Source organism: Cicer arietinum, chromosome 4, assembly GCF_000331145.2.
Source record: "Cicer arietinum cultivar CDC Frontier isolate Library 1 chromosome 4, Cicar.CDCFrontier_v2.0, whole genome shotgun sequence".
NCBI classification, from domain to species: Eukaryota; Viridiplantae; Streptophyta; class Magnoliopsida; order Fabales; family Fabaceae; genus Cicer; species Cicer arietinum.
In genome coordinates, this window is record NC_021163.2 from 11,134,285 (window position 1) to 11,157,991 (window position 23,707).

The following is a 23,707-nucleotide window of genomic DNA, read 5'->3' on the forward strand; positions in this document are numbered from 1 at the left end:
ATAATAATAATAATAATAATAATAATAATAATAATAATAATAATAATAATAATAATAATAATAATAATAATAATAATAATAATAATAATAATAATAATACATTACACAAAATAATAAACTTCACGAGGAACCAAGAGCTATCAAATAAAGTTTGAGTGACTTGTCATCTTTAGATGATAAATATCAATTAAACAATCGAGGCATAAATTATATGTATATCAAACAATATAAGATCCTCTCTAAAGAGGCCACTAGATTAAATGACCATCGCAAGCAACATCAATAAAGATGACAAAACACTTAGAAATTAGGGTTGTACAAATATAGCATTAGAAGATTATAACAATTGTTTTGCAAGTTCAAAAAGATATTAAAATAACTCTTTAAAATCATGACGTTCAGAATGTTCTCTAAAAGCTCATAATGTTCTCATGCATTGAAGCTATACAAGACTATGCTTGAAATTTTTGTAACAACTCACATTGGGTTTTTGTGTTACATACTTTGAGGATATACTACAACAATACAAAATTAACTCTAAGTACCATCTCTAAAACATCCTCTCAAGATAAGAAGTTGTTGGAAATGATGAAACATAATTGGCATTGATGATGGCTTTAATGTGTGAATTGAAAAATGAGAAGTCCCACATTGGAGGGAACACACTCATTTATGACCTTTATAAGGAGTTAGTTTCACAATTGGGTTGGGCCCCAAGGGGCACCGCAATTTTGTGAAGGAGGGAGAACGCAAGCAAACGGACCACCACATGCGCGCGGCCGGCCGGCTTGGCTCGGCTCGGCTCGGCTCGGTCCGGTCCGGGTTGTGGTGTATTATTGTTTTTTTAACAGATGGAAATTAATTAATTGCTTGCGATGAGTCACATATTACGAAACTGCCATCCACAAGGTCAAGCTGAGTCTTTCCCACGTTTTTGGCTCGCCTTGTAGCCAAACTCAGTCAAAACCCTAATTTGACTTAGCTTCAGATGTTTGCCACGTCAAAACCCTAAAGCTGAGTCTTTCCCACGTTTTTGACTTTTGCCCGGTCAAGGAGCCTTGTCAATCACGCTTCCTATTTCTGAGGCACATTCCTGGTGGCCAGTTAATGGACTTCGTGCTCTTGGATCCCCCTTTCTTCTCAGATCCAGTTGCTGAACTCATCTATAAATAGAGAGCTCACCTCACTTGGAAAAGCACTCCGTATCTGAGGCTTTTCTCACTTCTCCCCCTTATATTCTTCTTCTTCTTCTTTTCTTGAGTAGCCTCCGTGCTATATTTGAGTAGCCTCCGTGCTATATTTGAGTGTCAGTCTATCGACTGGCATACAGAGGGTGTAATTCTAGAACGGTTTTCTACAGTGCAGTAGAACTCCGATACAGTGAATCTGGGCTGTTTTATCCTGGGGACTTCGTGGTTGATAGTCTGCCTTGCACAATTTTGGGCAGTGCCTCGAAACGTCTTAAAGAGAGCGACCTAGTCCGCGACTCAACCCAGTAATATTTTTGGTGGCATAAATTGTTTTCAGTCTATTCATCATTGCTTTCTTTGTAGTTTTATCTACATATGGAATAAAGTCTCCCATTAGGCTGCAATTTATATTGTAAATGCTTGGTCAAAGCTTGGTATCTGATAGGAACCCAAATCAAAAAGAACTATTGAACTGTGTTATTAATGGAGAAAGATAAATAACAAAACATGCCTCAGAAGAAAGGTGTGTAAGTAATTGGAACAATTTTATAATATAATATGGAATTGCTTGTGCTGTTGTGCTTTGATGATGGCATACAAGGTACATTAGCATCACCATACTTGAAGCTAAAGGTTAAGATTCTGTCCTTGTGTAGATTGTGAGTGTATTAATTATTCCTTAAATAAAAATATGTATAATACATGCACTGTGAGCTATGCACCAATTTCATGCCATAATTAGAAGTTTCATGGGGATCAAGGTTTTAACATTTAAGATTTCTGAGACAATTGCAAGTTGTTACATTAAAGCTTTAGTTACCTTCTTTCACGTTTATTTATCTATCAGTCTATCTTTTAGTAGACTTTTTTAAATCTCAATCATTTATCACTACTTGATTTATCCATGTCAATTTCATAATCCACTTCAAATGAAAATTTAAGGGGACGTTTTTGTCACAAACAACAATTGTAATATAGCAAAATTTAGCACCACAATTTTAATATGTTGTCTCAGAATGTAATTTTCTATTATGTATATACACCTTTCCGGTTGATTGGGGCATTATATGATCTAATTGGTCCCCCACAATCACTTGAACAACAATAATATAACTTGATCCCAAATATGTTTTTTTAGTCTAAATTTATTAGAAAGTAAAGAGACATAACATAACCATAGCTTTTTCACCACACAATCATTTCTGTCACAGGGTTGGCTTCATTATGCTTTCACAATAATTGATTATGTGAATGCGGAAAAAGGGACCTCACATTGGAACTTTCATGTTTCACGCTACTATATTATAATAACTTCAATTGAGCCATTCTACTTATCAAAACCCAATTAACAATAAAGCACACCATGTTTCCCACAGTTTCAAGATGTTAAATTACACTTAAAGGTCTTTTTGGAAGTTGAAATTTCAAAGGTTTTAAGAGGATAAGTCTATATTTTAATATATATTTGATATTTAAAAAAATATTAAAAAAACAATATATAAATGGACATGTAATATCATGTTGTTCATATAATTTTTAAAAATATTAAATATGTATCAAAATATAGATATAAATTTTGAAAGTTCTCTCTTTTAAATGCTCCAAAAACCAACGCACAAACACACCTTAAGTGATGATTAAGTAGATTTTTGGCTTAACTAAACACCAAAATTTCAGTATAAAATTATATGATAAATAAATATACTTTTTTTTTTTTCAGTTAAATTTCAAAACTTCAAATTAATTTAAATTTTTATAATTGACCCAAAACTTTGAGAATGTAGGATTAAAAAGGAATAATGAGAAAGCATAGAAGTGGTAACAATTTTCGTGGCATGTTACATTAAAATTGGCAAATAGTTATGTATGGTGAGATCTCCTCGTGGATGAAAGATCCCATGTGTGATCATGCTCTTCACGAGGTTAAACTCTATGAATTTCAACGTCGTCATGAATTTCAAAGTGACAATTTAATTTGGACCCTTGCTTTTTATTTCAAATAACTAGAGTGCCTTATGTGGAAACTTTGCTTTTGAGAATATATTCCCACTGCTGGCATTTTAATTGGGACTAGTGGTTGTGAATACACTCAACTTGCAACCTTGCTTGGAAGTGGTAGTTAATATAAGAATATTGGTTTGGAACGAATGTATCAAAATTAGAAATATTCTCAATTGACCAAAATGTCTCATCCTACCAACCGCTTCTTATAAAATGGCAATTTTATGTGCTTTTTTAGAAGCTAATCTCTGCTAATAAATTCTTGCGTCTTTTGAAACGTTTTAATTAGTAGTTGGAAATCAACTAATTATGAGATCCTAATTAGCTAAGATTTAAGGCAGTGTGATATCATATGTCTCACTTTATCGTGTGTTATGCTACGTACTTCTTTAGATTGTTAAAATTATTATTTTTTGGTTTTAATGTGTTCAATTTTAGCTGGACCGTCGAATCCGTCAAATTATTATTATGGGGTTGGATTAAATCAAAGGTGAAACGAAAGACTTCTATTATGATTCACATTAATGGAGCATGCAACTAGAGTATTGTCTATGTCTTTTATTCTCCGATATAATGTCTATATCTCTTGGTTGTTTGAAGGTATTTCCTTGTTTTATATTTTTAGGCATTCATCTTTGGGTGACTCATTTTAATTGGTTTTTTTCTTTCGATTTTAGACACATCTTGTCATATGAATAGATTAATGTGTTATATTCTTTTGTTTTTTCGAGAAAAAAAAAAATTGTAAGGGAAATCATAGTACATTAGTTATAAAAAATTACTGTACAAACTATGTATAAAAAAGTGTAAAAACTTACGATATTCTAATTGTAAGTTAGTATATAAACATTCATAAACTAATTATTTATATTGATTTTATTGCTTAAAGATTGTCCATTCACAAGAAAATTACTTACAACATAAATGTATATTTAATTTTAATACGTCTCTTAAATAGTTTATAGATAAAAACATTTGAAAGATTATTATACACAATTCAAACTTGAGTGTACAGAATACAAACGATACGCTCCACAAATGTTTCTCACTTATATAAAATAATGATTGCAAAACTTATACACAACAACTAATTTGATAAAATAGTTTTACCGTTATGAATTTTTCATTATTAAGATGATTTTGAAGATTAATTACTTTAATTATTTATATTAATCACATTTATTTTTTTCTCATACTTTCTAATTTACTATTATGTTATCTTAATTATTTATATATTATTTTTTTCTATATAATAATCACCACCGCACTATACATTGTATGATCTATACAAATGTAGAAGTATTTTATAGTCATATAAATAAATATATATGTTAAAACTTTTATACATTTTTTGTTCATAGTTATTAATCTATTTCTACTTTTCATTTTTAAAATATAAAAAGAATTCATTATTTTAATAATTATAATCTAGTTTTAATACTGAATCTATTAAAATTATACTCAAAAGAATAATATTTTAAAGTAATAAAAATATTTAAGACAACAAATATTTTAAAACAAGAATATTAATTTATTTTCCTTTATAAAATAAATTATATTATTAATTTATATTTTTTTTCCTTAAGTGATAGAGATGGTAAAAAAAATTATATACTATTACGGCTAGATTTTATATATTATTAATTTATACATTGTTACCGCACAAAAAATTATCCCTTAAAATCCTTACTAAAAAGTCTAAGATTAAGAAATGATTTTTAAATGTCATAATTGCAACTCAAATGAGAAAAGTTGTGAAAACATCTGATAACCGCGATTTTGAACACGCGATATTCATTTTGATAAGCGCGATTCATGTGTGTTACTTCCGCCGTTGATTTTGTTATTTAAAAAGCTGATTTATAAATAAATCGATTCCTTTACGTACCCTTCTCTTAATTCGATTTATAAATCACGTAATATTATTGACTTATCTCAATCAAGGAAGGCATATTTCATCTATCATTCTTTTGTTGTAAAAAAGCAGCATGAAACAACTTGACATATCAATTTCATCATGTCTACCATTTTACTTTACGTCTCATCTTCTCCCTAAGATTCATTGCATTTTTATTTATTTATAAAAAAAAGACACCTAGTCACTAGTATTTATCTACTTATTTTTCTAGATTTTCCCAAACATCAAAATAAAACTTTTAATTTAATAGGAAATTCATTACATTTGTTGATATTAATATCTATTATCAACAAATTTTTTCATACAGATGATTATTGAGATATTTTAATTTTTAAAGCAACTATAATGCAACAAAATGATATCAAAGAGCAATTTCATTAGATATTATGTATTGTCATTCGTTTTTTCTATGTTAAATTGATGCACCACTTATTCAACTTAATTAAACTATTTTTAATAACAGAATATTACTCTTATTCTAAATTTCTTATCACAAAAGTTTCTAAACAAAGCAAATAATTTAATGAAAATTAAAATTACTACTACATTGAAAAACAAAACTTAAAAAAATTAAAAAAAATTGCATGCCAAGCCAAAACCATTGCGCACATTAAGAAATGGGGGTGAAGTCGCTATAATGCGCCGTGTGAATCACCATCCTATCTTCCTCTTAAATAATTGGAAACACAAAAAAATACACACAGAACCTTTTTTTTTATCCTTTCTTAGTTATTCATCCTCAATTTAATTTCTCGCCGAGATTTTCGTCCAGGTGGCGACGTACGGCCGCAGAAGCTACTAATCTTCACCGTTGATCCACGCGCCGGCGACATCCGCTTTTGATTTACGGTACTGTTTCGTTATTGTTTACTCATCACTTCTTCTTTTTCTTCGATCTAAGATTTGATGTTTTATTTATCGATGAAGTGAGTAACAACCGACACTTCGAAATCTTACTTTGCTTTGTTCGATTTGAGTGTGTGTTCGTTCAGGGATTTGTATGTGTTTTTTGATTTAATCTCTCATGCATTTGCGAGTAAGTGAGAAACTTTGCCGATTTTCTTTTTTGTTGCTATTTAGTTGTTTTTCTTTTCGGAGTTGTGATTGTGTTTGAGAAATTGCTTTCTAATTTGTGCATGTGTGTTGTTGCATTGAAGCAGAGATCTTGTTTTTTTTTTCCTCTGTATTTTTCCTTTTTGTTGAGTGAATGAATCCATAGGTTTGTTTATGTTCGTGTTCATTAGGTTGGTAAGAAAAAAAAAGCGACGATTTAGAACATTTGGTTGGGAGTATTGATAAATATTTTGAACAATTTTATTTTGATAATTTTTACAAGAACAAAACTTAATTACTTTATGGCCCCTTTTTTAGCTTTATTTTTTATTTTTATTTTTTACTAATTCAACATTTTTTGCAGCACCTAGAAACTTGAGGAAGTCTTAAAGGGTTTTTTGTTTTCTTTAGATTGTCCTTGCCTTAGCTTTGATTTGAAGGCTTTGGTAATTTGTGTATTTACTGTGAAATGTGCTTTTGTTATTCTACTGACATTGAACTTGTTCAATTGAGCATTGTGTTTTGATTTTTGAAGAGTATGAGTGCATAGGAAAGTATTGTTAAAAAAGTTAAAATAAAAATGATATGAAATGAAGGATTTTGAAACTAAGGAAAATCAATCTGATTTTTGATTTCTTTTGGTTGAAATGGCTGTAGCTTGGTTCTTCTAAGAGGAGGAAGTCATATATATAAATCATTTTATGGCGTGCCAATGAGCAGAACTGATGTTATTTGCAGTAGAAGGTGGAGGATTCTTCTCTGCTTCGGCTTCAGGGTATAGCAAGGGCCTGAGCCTTCTCCTATTGGGTCAGAGAAATGAGGATAAACCCATGAGAGTTGCACCGTGGAACCAGTACCAGTTGGTAGACCAAGAATCTGACCCTGAACTCCAGCTGGCTTCTACAAAGAATCGCCTCTCCCGCGGGTGTGCCTCCTTTGTGTGCTTTGGTCGCACTTCCGCAGGGCCTGATACTCCATCTCCTCTTAAAGTTGGCCCTGCCCAACAGCATGATGTTTCCCCTGGGCTACCAGTTTCAAACGATGAAAAGGATCCCTCTGCTAATGTAGATGATAATAATGATGGTAGAAAGGTCACACTTAAAAGTAGCATTAAAAGGCCACAAATTAATAAATCTGTTCCTGATGAGGCTACTAATGAACAAGATGCATCAGGTGGACATAGGGTTTGTTTTCCTGGTGATCAAGCAGAGAGAAGAAGAGTGCAGTGGACAGATGCTTGTGGTAGTGAGCTTGTTGAAATACGAGAATTTGAGCCCAGGTATTTTGAGTTTTTTATTTCCTATGTCAGCTGTAATAAAAGGAGGAATCATTCTCCTTGTACAATTATAAATTTTAGAGGTCTTATTTACCAGACTTTATTTTGTGTGATTGATAATTTGATATATAAGTGTACGAGATAAGCTAGGATGACCTTTTCTATTTCCTTCTTTTCAATTATACGTCCTAAATCTTTGTATTCATCATAATGCATGATGTATGTAACTTCTAGCATATTTGGCTTGACGCTGAGTTGAGTGATATTAGTTTTACTTCTGATAGATGAAGGGTGAACTGAATTCTGATTAGAGAATATGTATATGCAGCTTTCACAAGGCCTAAGAAATTTTACATTTTGTTCATTCCAAATCATATTAGGTCCAATTGATGCCAGACCAATAAATTGATGAGTCCTTAATCTAATTCGGTCTTTGCATAACACATCTTATGAGTTCCCTTTGAAAGTTAAAGACAACTTTTAAGTCCTTGATGTCTTTCATTTTTGGATTTCTGTGGTCAATAGGAATAAGTGCTAGATATTTATTGTCTATTTGTTTTACTAAATCTGAGACTAATAAAAGCCATTTGTTCTTACGATCTTTATCTGCTATATATTCTTAGAAGATAATTATAGATACATTTGGAATGACTTAATTTTATCTTGCAAATTTGGATCTATTTCGGAAGTTTGTGATGTAACAAGGAGTGATGCTTCTGTCACATTATGCCTTTCCTGAAGTTTTTTGGGTGTCTGATTGGAGATGAATAACAAATATGCTGCTGGGGAATTTCTGCATTTCTTGCATGCTTTTATATGATTTCTTTTTGTGTCTGTGTGGCTATTTTGATGTGGTTTCTTGATATGATGTGAACTGGAGTTGGAACTTGGAAGGAATTGTTATTTTTTTTTTCTTCATTTGTTTGGTTTTTATTTTTCACCTCTTATTAGAGGGTGCCGTACCCTCTATCGTTGTTCCTATTCCATTATGATCAATTTTTTTTCGTGTCCTCAAGAAGTTTATAAACAAAAGAGATTCATATTTTTTTTTTCTGGGTGTGCTATCACTTAATAGCTATTCTCCCTAATTATATTTGATCTTATTTAGTCCTATTTGATTTTAGTCTGACTTGATTTGTATTAATTTCGGTCCTTTAATAGTCCTGATTATTGCGACATCATTTATTGTAATTTCTTCTATAGAAACAGCCCCAGACTGTAATCATGAATATGGAAGTATTTTCCTCATTACTTTTTACATGGTATTAGAGCATATCTAAGATCTATTGTGCCACCGTTATCGGGCCACTCAAGTAACACTCTAGATATCGAGTCCTGAGTGCGAGGAGTGTGTTAAAAGTCCCACATTGTGACATTGGATAAGATATGACGACCTTAAAAAGTGATTATAAGTGGGAGACATCATTTATCTTACAAGTCCATTTTGTAGGCTTGAGTCAGATTCAATTCAAATTCTAAGAATATTAAGAAGCGAAAAGAAAAATGGAAGGAACTTTTTTATATCTGGAATAGATATTTACTCTTTGGTCGATCTTTAGGCATCTTGTATACTACTGGTTTAACAGAATTGTAAATAGTTCATACCTTGTTCATGGAGATTAAAGCAGCATAGCATAGGGCTAAGCTTTTTCCATATTGATACCACATCTAATAGCACCCAGTATTTTTTTTTTCATTATTTTCTCTCCCTCTCCTGGGAAGCTCTTCACCGGTCGTCCTTGCAACTCAACAGACCAATCAGAATTTAAAATTCAATGTTAACAACTGCTTCTAGTCACTGAAGCTTTGCGGCTGAATGCTTGATGGAATCTGTCTGTAAGACTGGATGTGGAAAATAATGCGTTAATGGTGGATAACTGATAGGAACCCGAATTACAGAAAATGTAGAAATTGTTATTATTAATGGGAAAAACAAGAAATATACAGAAGTGATCCCTTGTAATCCCAGAGCCAAACTACTCAGAGATGACATGATTCACACTGCTCAAACCATAGCTTGTTGCTGTGGACAGTCTATCTGCTAAATCAGCAAATTATGGGAGTGTTATTACTTTTACTTACGTTAGGGATCCAATTGAAAGTGGAATAAAACTAAGGACCAACACTTAATTGAAACTAGTTTAAGTCTATATTTTTCTCTCAACATTGTGCAAGCATTGTAGTAATTCGACATATCTTTGTTTAAACAAGTATAGCACAAGCAGTTAGTTAGTTTGTCAGTAACCTTTCCTTTGCCATGATTGGTTCACAACCATTAATTTTATGTATAATGCTGTCATTCCTGTTATTGTATGAGTTGGTTGTGATAAAAGTTTCTTGGCATTTTTCTTTTCATATTTTTGTTTTCGTGTTTTATTACCTACCTGTAACTGATTCTATACGATGGACTTTGTCATTCAACTGCAGTGAAGTGGATGGTTCAGACGATGAATTTGATAATGGAAATGACAGAACTTGTTCCTGTGCCATAATGTAAATTGGAATTTTGATAGGATGATTGGGTCATTCATTGGGACATTCACTGCGAACACAATCCATCACTCCATTGAAGGCAAAGAGTAAAGATTTTTTTGCACCTTTGGAGATATACACACCAACATTTTGCTTGAGTGATTGTTTGTGTCTCTACCATTGCTTGCTGCGGCTTCAAGTTTTGCTCCTAATACCCCTCATCAATTTGTTGTATAATTCTTGTGTGAATTATTTGCTTTTATTCATCATTTTTATGCTACTTTATGTTCTTATTTATATGTATTAACAAAGCTTTAGTTCTTTGCTCTGGTTTTATCAAAAGATAATACAAATGTAAGATTTTGTAAAGTATCATTGTGGCTGTCTGTTAACAAACTTGTTATAAGACTAAGATTTTTTTGAGGTCTATCTGTTGCAGGTATAGATAAAAGCCTATGTTTGTGCAGTTGCTTTATAGGCTGCTGTGAGATTGTTTGGGATTATTTACGAGGAAAAATGAGAGATCATTCATAATGTCTAAAGGATGAATGATGTTTATTGGATTGGAGAGGATCAGATGTGTCGTAATTTTTTTTGATTGATTTGTTACTTGCTATTCTAGATTAAAGCAAGCTGCTAATAAAATTACTGGGGCGATTGATTTCTTGTATATGGTGTAAAGTCTTCAATGTTGCAGATTTGAGGAGCTATAATTTTGTTAAGTGTCACGTGAATGTTTTTCTCTAATAAAAAGTTAGAATTCTATTGCCGTATATAGGTTAAGAGATGATTAAAATATATTCTTTGCACCATCTTGTTCTTTAGAGCTGTTTTGTCTTCTTCAGTGATACTTGAAAGGTGATTAAGGAAATATGTAAAATAATATCTTTTTCTTTCTGGTTGGTACACTGTAGTAGTTGTTTTTATTGGGTTCATGTGTATAGTAGGAGTTCATGAGTTTAAAAAAACTGCAAGTTTGAAAAAAAATGTTTTCTTGCCAAAAAAAGTGTTTCGTTTTCAGTTGAGTTAGGTTTTGAGATTTACCAATGTCAGGTAGGTCATGAGATGCATATACTGCTTAAGGATGTATTTGGTTTCAGATTTTTTTTTGCTAAGGTTGGCCCAATAAAAGTTAAAAAGCAATGTGATTGATTCCATGGTGCACCTTTTGGATGTCTAACAGTCTGAGTAGAAAAAGATGAAAGAGCTTCCTAAGCTTGTAATTTTTGATAAAATTAAACGAGCTTGCTAAGTATGTAATTTCGGACAAATACCATAAGGTGACGAGTGCCATTGCCAATACCAAGCTACATTTCGACATATAAATAAAACAACAAAATCTTAAATTAATAATGAAATATATGTTTGGATGATAAAATTAGATAATAGTTTTTATAATTTTATTTATTTTTTCTTCAATTTTGATAAGTAAACCTTAGATAAATTGGATCATAAAATTTCATTAAAGTCAAGACAGATTTACAACAAAAGTATTTACGTATAATTCACTGACGAGGTTATCATAATAACAACCGGAGTTAAACTGAAGCTTTTATGCGATTTGCAATATTGGAGTAAAATAATATAGAGCATATTAATATTAACATTTATCTATTATCCATTTTTGGATAATGATGGTAACATGATGAGGGAAATTTTGAAGAGAAAAAGAAATACAAATATTATTGTGTAGAGTCAAACAGTAGCCAAAATCCAATGGTTGACGTTGCACTTGCATCTCCACTCCATTGAACTCTTCCAGTTGAAACTTGTCCACACCTTGTCCACACACCTTTCCTTTGATTTTGATAAGACATGTTCATATTCCATTTTCAAACCAACAAAAAATTAAAATAAATCAAAATTGAAGATTTTAGTATCATCATCAATCCCCCCTAAAAAACATGTCTGTAACATCTTCATTCCCATGCATCAAAATCCCAACTCATTCCTCTTCATCTTCATGTGCATCTTCATCAACTTCAACCTATTCTTTTAGATTCTCTTCTTCCAAGCTTTATGCTGTTACTGTAAGGAATTCTAAGAGTGAAGGGCCTTTGAGAAGACCAATGGCTCCTTCTGTGAAAGAACCATCTAATGTTCCTCAGCCTTTGAAACCCTCACCTCCTTCTCAGCCTCCACCACAGCCTCAGAATGTGGCTTCTGTTGTTGGAAATGATAAAAGTGTTGTTACTTTAGAGTTTCAGAGGCAAAAGGCTAAGGAATTGCAAGAATACTTCAAAAAGAAGAAGCTTGAAGATGCAAATCAGGGTCCCTTTTTTGGATTCATTGCCAAAAATGAGATTAGCAATGGAAGGTAAAGTTTTTTTTTTCCTTTTCTATTGGGGATAATTTTATTTTTTTGATAAGCCTATTGGGGCTAATTAAAGTTGGAGCCTTTTTTATTGTGAATTTATGTTGATTGTGTTTTTCTTTGTGTTAGTAGAACTAGTTAGTTAATTTTGAGTTTCTGTGAAGATGTGCTATTCATCAAAATATTGATTGAATTGAACCTTAAATCTGTATCAGTTGTGTTGTGGTGATAGGCTAGCAAATTTTAAGGGGTACTAATTACAAATTTAATACTTTTTATGTCTCCTTTATGATTATGATGATAATCTTTGATTTCTAGTTTTGAAAACTTGGAGTTCTAGCCCTTTAGTCCCTGCCTTCACTTAATTGGAATGACAAAGTGTTTTATGTAGAGTTTTAGACGTAGAATTAAAATTTAAAGTTATTGCAACAATGTAAGACTAGACTGTAATGTGAATCAAAAGTCAGAAGCTGACCACGAGGGGTGTGACCTCAGCCATGAGAGTTTAACCTTGTAACTTCAAGGGACAAAATTCAAATCTTTTGAAGAGAGCTATTATTGAAATTTAGTTAATAATAATTTCTCCCTTCCCCAATTTCAAAAAATAAATTGAAAGTTACAGACTATTTTCATTTGGGTTCATATAGAAGCAAAAAAGCATAAACTACCTGAATCTATTGACATGTTCCTTGTGTTTCATTTAATCAAGTTGTTTGAATGTATGTAAAACTTGCTCCACATTTTTTAGGAGGAGGAGGGTTAAATAGGAACCAAAAGGGGGCTTGATGGAGGATTGAACACTCAACACCAATATAACACCAAGTCTTAAAGACTCATGTACCATAAGTTTTCCCTTAGTAGTGGTTTAATATATCTGACAAAACAAAGTAGAATCGCTAATACTCATTAGCTAGGGACGGCAGTCCAATTTCAGCACTTAAGACTAAATGCCACTCTGTACTGTATCAGCTCCCAAGTGAAGAGAAGATGGAAACTAATTCCATTTGAAATGTCTAGGATGCTCCACAGGAAATTCAATTTTGTCTCTTGAACCTTAAATCTTTCTTACTTATATTATCATAACGAAGATATCGTCAAGGCACGTCCTATTGAATTCTGAATGAAAGGCAAACTAATTTAAGACTTTTTTCAGCGGTCGGTAACTAATAGAAAGATCATTTCCGTAATTGTAAATCTGAACAATATGAGAAATAAGTACATATGGAATTATTGGTATTGTTTCTGAATTCTGTGATCTTACTTCTAGTACTTTTTAATTTCTGTATTATATTTTGTTCAAAATGGATTCTTGAAGAATTATGGTGAATGATATTAAATCTTGTCCACCTCCCTTTTAAGAAAATGGTATGAAGCGGAAGCTATCATTGTTCTAATGTGCTTTTGTATATGAAATTTGAAGAAAGTATAGGGACTTGGGGTGCCCAAGTCCCACATCAAGTAATATGGGTCTCTCTGTGGAGTATTTAAGTGTCTTAGTTCTTCTCATTTTCTCTTGAAAAGGAGGATTTCCAAGTGTTTAGATACTTATCAGTTGGTATCAAAGCTAGTTGCCGGTTCCTCGGAAAGAGCTACCTACGGAGGGCCTAACCGGAAAGACCTAGTACAGTGTTGTAGAGTGCAATTGTTAGGACGTCGGCTTTTTGGGCTGGTGTTATGATAGGGACTCAGTAAAGTGGATTTGCTCTTCCCAAGTGCTTAGATACCTATCACATTCTTTTCTTCTTCAATGGTAATGGAGCTGTTGATTATGTGATATTCCAAGCCTAAGCTCAAATCAAAGAAGCATCTTTGCAGCTACTTGACTATTTGTGTTTAATGATATGTATTCTTTTTGTGATGATTATATTTACTCTTGTGTGGAATCTAAATCTGAATTTTGTTTCTACAGATGGGCAATGTTTGGTTTTGCTGTTGGGTTGTTAACCGAGTTTGCAACCGGCTCAGACTTTGTCGATCAAATGAAGATCCTTCTCTCGAATTTTGGGATACTAGATTTGGAATGAATAACTTTATATATAGATACACTGTCAATAGTTTCTTGTTGCTTTTCAATATGTAAACAACGTTTATCAATTTGTTTCATCTTCATATGTAGCAAGCAAGCTTGCTTGCTTTATTATGAAATTACAATAATGTGATTTTCCTTTTCTATGGTTCAAAACTCTTAATATAGATATGGTAAGCTTTTTTAAGTGCATTATTACAATTAACATCACATACTAGAATATTAAATGTGTAATACTGTAAGAATCAACTGTTCTCGTTTAGAAACTGATTTTTATTCCACTGACATAAAACTTATTATCAGACACACAAGGCAATCTTTAAAACTTAGAGAATGGACATATCATATGTGACAATCATGGGAACAAATTTAACAGGAACTAAAAAAAAATGAATTTTACTGCTTAAAATCTATAAGATGTTATCTAATCTAGCATGCACAAATTATGATACCAATATTGAAAGACTACCCCTTTCTAGTGACACTATATTGAATCTCTGAATCATCATGAGAGAAATGATACTAATTTGCAACCATTCGAGTGAAGTTCATGAAAACAGGGGAGATGTTATCGAAAATAAGATAAAAGTGTTGAAATATGATATTACAGCTATGACATGGGACATTGATTTTACATATTTTTTAGTTGTGTATCTTGATTGGGGAACACGTGAATATGCATGATTGTTCACATGTAAAAAAAGGTTATGAGAATCATCGATGTGAAATTTTGTTACATATAATTAGAGATTTTTTTAGAATTGACAATCTTGCATACATACATTAACATGTTTATATGTATCTTTTTAATGATGATTTTATATTGATGATAAATATCAACAATTGTTACGAGAACATCCACGGTGAAGTTCATTCTTCTATTTAACATTATATTAAATAGACACTTTTTATATAGATGGGTGACTCTCTAAAAAACACTAATGATATTTTTTTAGATACAAAATTAGAATTGGAGAGATTTAATGTCGTTTAGAGATTCAAATAAAGAAAACTATATTATAGATGCTCTTAAAAAAGTTGTATATTCAATTTATTTAATGATTAAAAATAATTACGCTTATTCTTTAAATTTTAATTCAACTACAAAATGTAAATATTATTAAGTTATTGATGGTGTGAAGTTGAATAAAGGAATATTATGTGTGAGAAGGAGGCCGGCCTAGGGACCCACCATCGAAAGCACGTGTGCAGTAGAGCGTACAGAGGATAGTCTGACAGTGACAGTGAGTGTGTCTTATGTTGATGTCTTTCTCTTCTCTTCTCTTCAATTCTCTCTCAACTCATAGATTCATTCTTATTCTTTTTCTACCAAATAAGAATCACGCAGTCATTTTCTCTCTTTGGAGAAAGCAATTAAATTATTGGTTGTTATGTTTATGTGCCGTCCCTCGTCTGCTATTACCATTATTCTCTTATTATAACCTTACTTACAATATCATCAAGAGTCCATTACTATTACCATTATTATTATTATTATTATGGGCTGTGTTCAAGCCAAACCATTTGAATTTGAATCTGAAAACACAACAAGTGCTCTTGATAGATTCAAAATGGAAAATGGTTATGTTCCAACTTCTGATTTTCTTGCTAATAGAAGATCCACTGGTCAAAAACATGTTCATCTTCACACTATTAGTAGGGAGGAGGATTCTGACTATCTTCATAATAGACAACACCCCACAAAGCATAAAGTACAAGTAGTTGATTCTAGTGGAAGGGAAAAGAAAGATTCTGATTTCAAATATATTAGTAAGAAGAAGCAGTCGAACAAGTGTTTTGAAGATGATATGGTTGATGGTTGGCCTAAATGGTTAGTTGATAATGTTCCAACTCATATTTTGGCTGCTTTGGTTCCCAAGAGTGCTGAATCTTACAAAATGATTGATAAGGTTAGGTTTAGGAACTCTTATTCATTTCTCATTTCTATTTTCAATTTTGATATGTGTGATTTCAGAAATAGTTATAATAAAGTCAAACATGTTTATGTTTATAATATGACGTTTATGATGGATTGACATTGTAAACAATCTTTATACTGACAAGGTATATGAATTAAATCATTTAGGGTCCATTTAGTTCAACTAAGGGGAGACAGGGGTAGTGGATTAAGGAAGGATATATGATGAGGGGTTGTGAAAAATTCTAAGTACAAAATGATTTGGTTATTCAATTGCTATTGATAGTGTGGATAATTTGGTTATTTATTTAATAATGTTTCCAAATATTTTTCATGATGTGGCATCAGTCTTCAGCAATTTATATTTTTCTCTGCTTCAATTAAGGAGTTCCAAAGTTAACTATATTTTCATTTGGATCCAAATTAAGAAAGGTGATTTGAATTTAGCAATTATTATTATTTTGCCAAGTAAGGTACAAGCAGATAGATACATCTATTGTTCATGTAATGCAGGATTGTATCAAAAGCCTTGTAAGTTAGTCATAACTCAAAAGTATGTACTAAGTGTAATGAAGGATCAATTTGTTATATCAGGAAAATTCAAGCAATCATGGAGTCATGATATTGCTTTCTATCTAGGAATAGAATTGAAGAATTATGATGCAAGTTTAATGGAATTCATTAATTTAAAGGTTGTTTAGGGAAAACCAAAATTGGAAGATTATACTAACACATCATGGCATAAGGGAGCAAGCTTTAGTTGACTTGGCCTATGTTATTTACATTTTGCAGGTAGGACAAGGAACCTACAGCAATGTCTATAAAGCTCTAGATCGAGACACGGGCGATATTGTGGCTCTAAAAAAGGTCCGATTCAATACATCAGAGCCCGGAAGCATTAAGTTTATGGCAAGAGAAATCACAATATTACAGAGATTGGATCATCCCAATGTAGTAAAACTTAAAGGGTTAGCCACTTCAAGAATGCAGTACAGTATATATCTGGTTTTTGATTTCATGCCAACAGATTTGTCAAGAATTATTGCTCGGCCCGAAGAAAGACTTACCGAACCACAGGTTAGAAGATTTTCTATGGTACCTTGAACATGTTAGCATTTGGATTCCTTTATTCTCCTTAATAATCTTGAAAAGTTAATGTAGGTCAAGTGCTATATGCATCAATTGCTTTCAGGTCTTCAGCATTGCCATGATAGGGGAATTTTGCATCGAGATATAAAGGGATCGAATCTTTTGATTGATAAAAATGGGATGCTTCAGATTGCGGATTTTGGACTTGCCAACTATTATAGCACTAATCAAGACCAGCCTCTCACAAACCGGGTTGTGACACTATGGTACAGAGCTCCTGAGCTGTTGTTAGGTTCCACATATTATGGAGTTGGTATTGATCTATGGAGTGCTGGATGTCTCCTTGCAGAAATGTTTAAAGGAATTCCAATCATGCCTGGAAGAACAGAGGTAATAATAATGCTCCGATGATAATTATAGTCGGGTATTTATGAAAGGATATGTACACCCTATTAATATAACGATCTTTCACGGTGTCAATAAATTATAATTGTTGGATCATTAAAAATATTTGAATTTAATTAAATTTATTTGAAAAGTCACATATTCAATTGGATGTGATTACTTGATAGTGTAAAAAGTGTTACATTGACAGTGTATCAAAATTAAATTCTTTAAGATATTATGTTTATACTAGTTTTTATCTTTTATTTCTTTCTGCTCCTAGACTTTGTGCTTTAGGCCTAACTCAATCTTAGAAGCTAGTTCGAGAGGTGAAAATTGCGCAAGCATTATAAGGACTACTTTGGCCATATCTCTAGGTTTGCTATGTATAGTTTTGCGAGATGTTTTCTGCATATACATCTTGTAATCACAAAATTTCCTTGTTTCCAGGTTGAGCAACTTCATAGAATTTTCAGGCTATGTGGCACACCGTCGGAAGACTATTGGAGAAAGTTAAAACTTTCTACAACTTTTAGACCTCCAAAGTCTTATAGACCTAGCCTGGTAGAAACTTTCAAGGATCTACCCTCATCTTCTTTAGGTCTTTTATGTACTCTTCTTGCTTTGGATCCTGCATTCCGCGGCAGTGCATCTAAGGCTCTTCAAAATCAGGTGAGTGGAAATAATTTGGCTCTAACAAATTTGTGCAATTTAATTTCACAAAACATTTTCATGATGAAAAATACATCATATAGATTTTATGTTCTCACAATGACTCAGTATTGGCTCATTGGCTTGCTGATCATGTAGCACTAGTAGATTTAGAAAATCATACACAAGCATGTGTATAGTTTAGCTTGTGATTCCTAATGAACTGCTAGTAAATAATTACATGCATAAGTTATTCCAGATTTCCAAGTTACAATTAATTATCTTTTTCCTGCAGTTTTTCTTTACAAGCCCATTGGCTTGTGATCTGTCTGGTCTTCCTGCAATCTTCAAAGTAGATGATAAGCATATTCAAGCCAAAGAACAGATCAAGTAAGTTAACCTTAGCTATAAAGGTTTCGGCTTTTGATACTCGCTTCAGTTAACTTGTATATACATAATTGCTCAGACACATAATACATCGTATTTTATTAATACGTCTAATGTGAATTTGATTAATTGTATGTATCTTATTTTCTTAACGAGAATTGTGCCATGTGCAAAATCAGCAAACATCTCAAATTTTGTTGCAATTGTTTACAGGTATATTAACTCTAAAATCAGGCGTTCTCGTACATATCTGGAGCGTCGCAAGAATTTAGCATCTAATAGGCCACTAGAACATACTGTATCCTCTAAAGAGGTCAGTATTATAACTTATGCTTTAGAGCATCGTGTGACTGAAGAAAAGTTTCCCTTTTACATGCTCGACTGGGTTAGATTCAATTTTTGGTTTGTCAGCCTTGAGATTGAAGTAGAACCAAGTGCTTCCCTATTAAGTTTGTTCTATATGGTTTCCAACAGTTCTTGTGGTTGTGTTAACTTGTTTCACTTTGTGCCAGAGAAAGTGTTATTGGTTGATACTCCTTTTCTTGGTTAACATTGGAATAACTGTATCCCACATTATTGAACAAATTTTTTCTTGTGTTTCCAGGAACACAACACCAAAATGAAGAAAATAGATAAGTAAATCAATAATTTAAAGGGTTAAATATGTTTGTTGTATCTATAAAATTACAGACCTTTCAAGTTTGGTCACTAAATTTTTTTTTATCAATTTTTAGTCCTCACCTTTTATAAAAAGAAGATGCTTTTAGTCTTTCCCCACATATTAAAAGCACCATATTTTTATAAAATGAGATTATTATATACAAAAATTACAGGAACTAAACAAAAAAAAATAGATATTTTACAGAGACTAAGAACGCATTTAACCTTAATTTAAATTACCGAAGTTGTATTGTGTTAAATAGCCTCCTTTAGAAGGGGTAAGGGTGATATTAATTCATGCTTTTTTTTTTTCGCTTTCATTTTGGTTAAAGTATCTATCTGGCCCACTCTTGTTACAGTTAGAATTTTTGCTCATTACATTACAGTAGACCATATTATAAAATAAAGCTGTTGTGTCTCTAGGAACACAACACTGAAAAAAGCAGAAAAGATAAATGCATCAATAGTTCAAAATAACAGTTGTATACTAATACTGTGTTAGATGTCTTCCTTTAAGGATAAAGGGTGCTATTCATTCATGTTTTTTATTTTTTTATTATCATTTTTGTTATGCAAATGATGCTATAACATTATGGTTCATTATCTTAGTACATTAGTATTTTATTCACATATATTATTTCAGGTCTTGAGAAATAATGCCGAGGCTGAAACTTATGCTCCAAGTGAAGAACCAGGTAGTGCAACAAGTAGTACCTCATCTAGTGTAAACCAAGCTGGAGTTAGGGACCACTCACCCCTCTTTCTCTCTCCATTTCTGGCTTCCGATCAAAAGCTGCCCCACAAAATCTATAGGCATGCTAATATTGGTGAAAAAAACATCAAGAACCTTCCTCCATTATCCAAGTCAAAGCCAAATGTAACCAAGAAAGATGATAGCAGATATAAAACAGACCAGATTTTCAGGTCCACTTCCACAAGAGAATTTAGAAAGTTAAAAACAGAACAAAATTTACTCTTTGATATTGATGACTAGGCAATCAAATATTATGTACCAAAAAATGGTTATTTTCATTATATCATTTGATTTGATGTATTATGAAAGTTTCTATACATATTCTAGCAATATTTGTGTTATTGAACAAAAAGGGTCATGTTCAATGAAAGAATTAAAGAAAAATATAGTTAGTTAATTCTTTTGAATATACCAGAACTAAATTGTTCACACGTCTGAAATTTTTTTTTTTTCTACAATCTGTAGTATGTGTTAGAATATTATTATGCAATTAGTTAGTCAGAAATAGAGTTTATAATGAAATAAAGGACGATAGAAGATTTAAGGATGGAGATCATAAAACATGAACATAAGAAAAAAATAAGGGAATTCGTTCCAAATTAGTTACTATATTATCAACTATTGCCCTTTAAAATATTGCAACTAGGAAGAACCAAGAAAAGAATGACTAGAGTAACATAGAGCTAAGAAATCCACTTGGCACAATTAAAACTTGTAATTGATTATTCTCTGCTTAGGTACCTATAATCAAAGTATTTATTATAATATATATATATATATATAATGCTAGATAATTTAATTGTTCACATCATACGTTGTGTGCAGTTAGTTGAGTTGTCACTTTCAACGATAGCCTAGTCAAAATCTCTACTCCTTCCAATTTGTTTGTTTTACTTCTGTCTTTTATAGCTTCACAATCAATTGATAGAGTGGACCAATTAAGTTTTGGATTAAGGTATGCAGAACAAAGATATAATGATGAATAAGGAACTATTAAGTTATTATCACCAGCCTTGGTACCATCTGTTGAACAATGAAACTCAAATGGGGAAGTTCCAAGAACAAAATTCCATACCGTGACAGTCAGGTTCACATTCCTTACCATGTTTACTAGAATGAAAATAGATTGAGTAAAACTTCAATCTGATTCTTAAACTATAAAAATATAGTAGTCTTGAAACTATTTTCAATCCGTCAAAGTTAGTCCCTAAATTACTTTCAAAATAGGAGAAAACCATATTAAGATTTATAAAAGATCATATTTTATGTGGATATTAAGACCATAGAGCATGCATCAATAAGAAAAGAACTAAATTTCAAAGACTTCCTTGTTTGATAATCAAAGCATGCTAATTTTTACTTCTTTGTTGACATTTTGATTACAGAACATATATTCCAAATACCACTAATTAATTTTTTTTCTTAATGTAAAACATCTTATCTTACAAATACATATATCAGAAATATTTTTCCCTTATAAAAGGAAAGCTCTTTAGTCTTTAGTTTTCTTCATTTTCTTACCTTGAACGCTAAGATTACTGAACATGTGCTTCAATCTAAAAGCTTGTCACATCGCTGAATTTGTTCTTGATCCACTTGAAGCTGTTTCTCACACTTGTTTTAAGCTTTCCTTCCACTGCCAAAACATTATAAGACTTGATTCTCTTCTTCCTCTTAAGCTCTGGATCATTTGATGCAACAAAACCACTTCCCTTATCACTTGGACCATTAAAATTATATGAGTTGGACCTTTCTCTGAATCCAAATTCAGTGTAAGAACAAGAATATTCAGGAAATGACTTGCTTTTTTCCATGACCAAAAACACACTTGTTTCACAAAGAAACCTTCTCTTTATTATCTCTCTCTCTCTCTCACTGCATGAAACAGGAAATGTTTGTATTACATGAAGAGAAAATGAGACAAGCTGGTTTTGGGATATTAAGAAGGGAAGGTTTAAGTCATGATCATGTGTGGTGGCACCCCATGTGTCATGTTGGATCCATGTTTTAAGAATCGGACAGACCGGTTCAACCAGTTAAACCAGAAACCGACCAATTGGTTCAACCGGTTTTAATCTTATCTTTTATTTTGTTACTTTTTTAATTATGGTTGTTATCTGGTTCAATCGGTTATTATCTAGTTTAACTATGGTTGAACCAGGTTATTAAAAAAAAAACTATGATTGAGTCGGTTGAACCAATTATACCATAACTCTGATATCTCATAAATATAGTTTATTTTTAAAATATTGTGTTGGATACATAGCTGCCTCTTTTTGGTTTCTGAGAATGATGAGGATAATTGGAAGTGTGGGAAGTGGGGCACATGCCACTATGTCTTAGTGATGACACAATGTGAATTCTCATGGCAAGGGATTGGGACCTACCCTTTATAGTGGAGGGGACAAAAGTTGGTTGCTTTATTTAGTTTTTGATACTGAGAGATAAGGCACTACTATACAAATGCTAAATTGCTATTTGCTGGCTATGATTCATTCACATTTATTTTATGTTGTTTGGTCATAGGGAACTTCTAGTGTCCCCAAACATGAAAATTAGACTCATCTTCCACCTAATGTCAAAATCAGTGGCTTAGTAGTGCTTTGTGGACCTTGTTGGACTCTCGTGCAGTTAATTTTGGTTTTTAATTTATTAAAAGATTACCTTGATTTTTAATTTTGGTTTGAGACAAATTATGTAATGCAATTATCATCTGCCAAACTCTTATTTACCAAATTCATATCGGTATTAGTTGTGAAAATGGAAATAATTTTTTTTTCTTTAATCCTTTAATTTTCGAGGAAAGTGATATTAGGAATCAGAATTTTGATCCGTCAAAAAATATATTTCTACTAAATTTCATATTTAAATGTTTTTTTGAATAAATGAATTTTTTACCAATTATTTATGAATATCAGAAAATCCATTTCCTTTCAAAATCTTATCTAACTTAATTTGTTTTTCCTCTCACATAATTAAGCATCTAAATGATAAGATCTTAACTTTCATCGATGAAATTTAATTTATTAATAATTAATAAAATACAAAGAGTAGATAGTGTTTGAATTGGATTTTAATTCATTCCATAGTGATTACAAAAGCTAGAAAACGAAAATTATTTTTGGTCACATGTAGACCCCTATGTTTGGTAGTATGAGGTACCAATTCAAGTGGCTTATGAAAGCATTGGTTCTCATTATCCTATAAATTCATATATTTATTTATAGCTTCTAAATGGATCAGTTGATTTGAATTGGTCCATTACGCAATCAACAACTTAATGAATATTATCAAGTTGAAAAATAATTAAAAGGATACGAATAGAAAAATGCAAATGGAAAAAACAGTGAGAAATAGGTTCTATAAATGTATAAAAAATGTAAGTTGCAGCATAAGCTCCACTAGATCATACTCCTATATTCTTAATATGGTTAAAATTCTTTAAGAATAAGCATCATATTCATATCAATATGATTGATGTTCAAGCTCCAAGACTCGAAAATTTTGAAATCTTCTAGCTACCAAAAAGATGCTAAGAAAGCAACATGCAGATTCATGAATACCATCGTGGTTTATGGATCAATTGAACCTAAACATAAAAATTATATGAAGAT

The 23,707-nt window shown here is 31.9% G+C and overlaps 3 protein-coding genes across 3 annotated transcripts; all 3 read left to right on the forward strand.

Moving 5' to 3' along the window:
* The first annotated feature begins 5,809 nt into the window (after window positions 1-5,809).
* LOC101512715 (uncharacterized) lies at window positions 5,810-10,337 on the forward strand. The gene is given in 4 exon segments (XM_012714735.3): window positions 5,810-5,958; window positions 6,820-7,441; window positions 9,866-9,911; window positions 9,914-10,337. Coding segments are annotated over 3 exon segments (708 nt in total). The 5' UTR covers window positions 5,810-5,958; window positions 6,820-6,887; the 3' UTR covers window positions 10,022-10,337.
* Window positions 10,338-11,620: 1,283 nt separating this feature from the next.
* LOC101513041 (light-harvesting complex-like protein OHP2, chloroplastic) lies at window positions 11,621-14,396 on the forward strand. Its single transcript, XM_004496382.4, has 2 exons — window positions 11,621-12,227; window positions 14,134-14,396. The coding sequence occupies exons 1-2, from the start codon at window positions 11,815-11,817 to the stop codon at window positions 14,246-14,248; spliced, it is 528 nt and encodes a 175-aa protein (XP_004496439.1). The 5' UTR covers window positions 11,621-11,814; the 3' UTR covers window positions 14,249-14,396.
* Window positions 14,397-15,440: 1,044 nt separating this feature from the next.
* On the forward strand, window positions 15,441-20,520 carry LOC101513918 (probable serine/threonine-protein kinase At1g54610). Its single transcript, XM_012714645.3, has 7 exons — window positions 15,441-16,160; window positions 16,961-17,245; window positions 17,330-17,647; window positions 18,092-18,313; window positions 18,588-18,682; window positions 18,893-18,992; window positions 19,983-20,520. Exons 1-7 carry the CDS (start codon window positions 15,750-15,752, stop codon window positions 20,331-20,333), a joined length of 1,782 nt encoding a protein of 593 aa, XP_012570099.1. The 5' UTR covers window positions 15,441-15,749; the 3' UTR covers window positions 20,334-20,520.
* Window positions 20,521-23,707: the final 3,187 nt, after the last annotated feature.

Excerpts from the sequence above, each read along its gene's own strand:
- LOC101513041 (XM_004496382.4), top strand. The coding sequence starts at position 11,815 with ATGTCTGTAACATCTTCATTCCCATGCATCAAAATCCCAACTCATTCC. Across the intron at positions 12,228-14,133 it reads AATGAGATTAGCAATGGAAG|ATGGGCAATGTTTGGTTTTG; the intron begins GTAAAGTTTTTT and ends TTGTTTCTACAG.
- LOC101513918 (XM_012714645.3), top strand. The coding sequence starts at position 15,750 with ATGGGCTGTGTTCAAGCCAAACCATTTGAATTTGAATCTGAAAACACA. Across the intron at positions 17,648-18,091 it reads TCATGCCTGGAAGAACAGAG|GTTGAGCAACTTCATAGAAT; the intron begins GTAATAATAATG and ends CCTTGTTTCCAG. Across the intron at positions 18,993-19,982 it reads ATACTGTATCCTCTAAAGAG|GTCTTGAGAAATAATGCCGA; the intron begins GTCAGTATTATA and ends ATATTATTTCAG.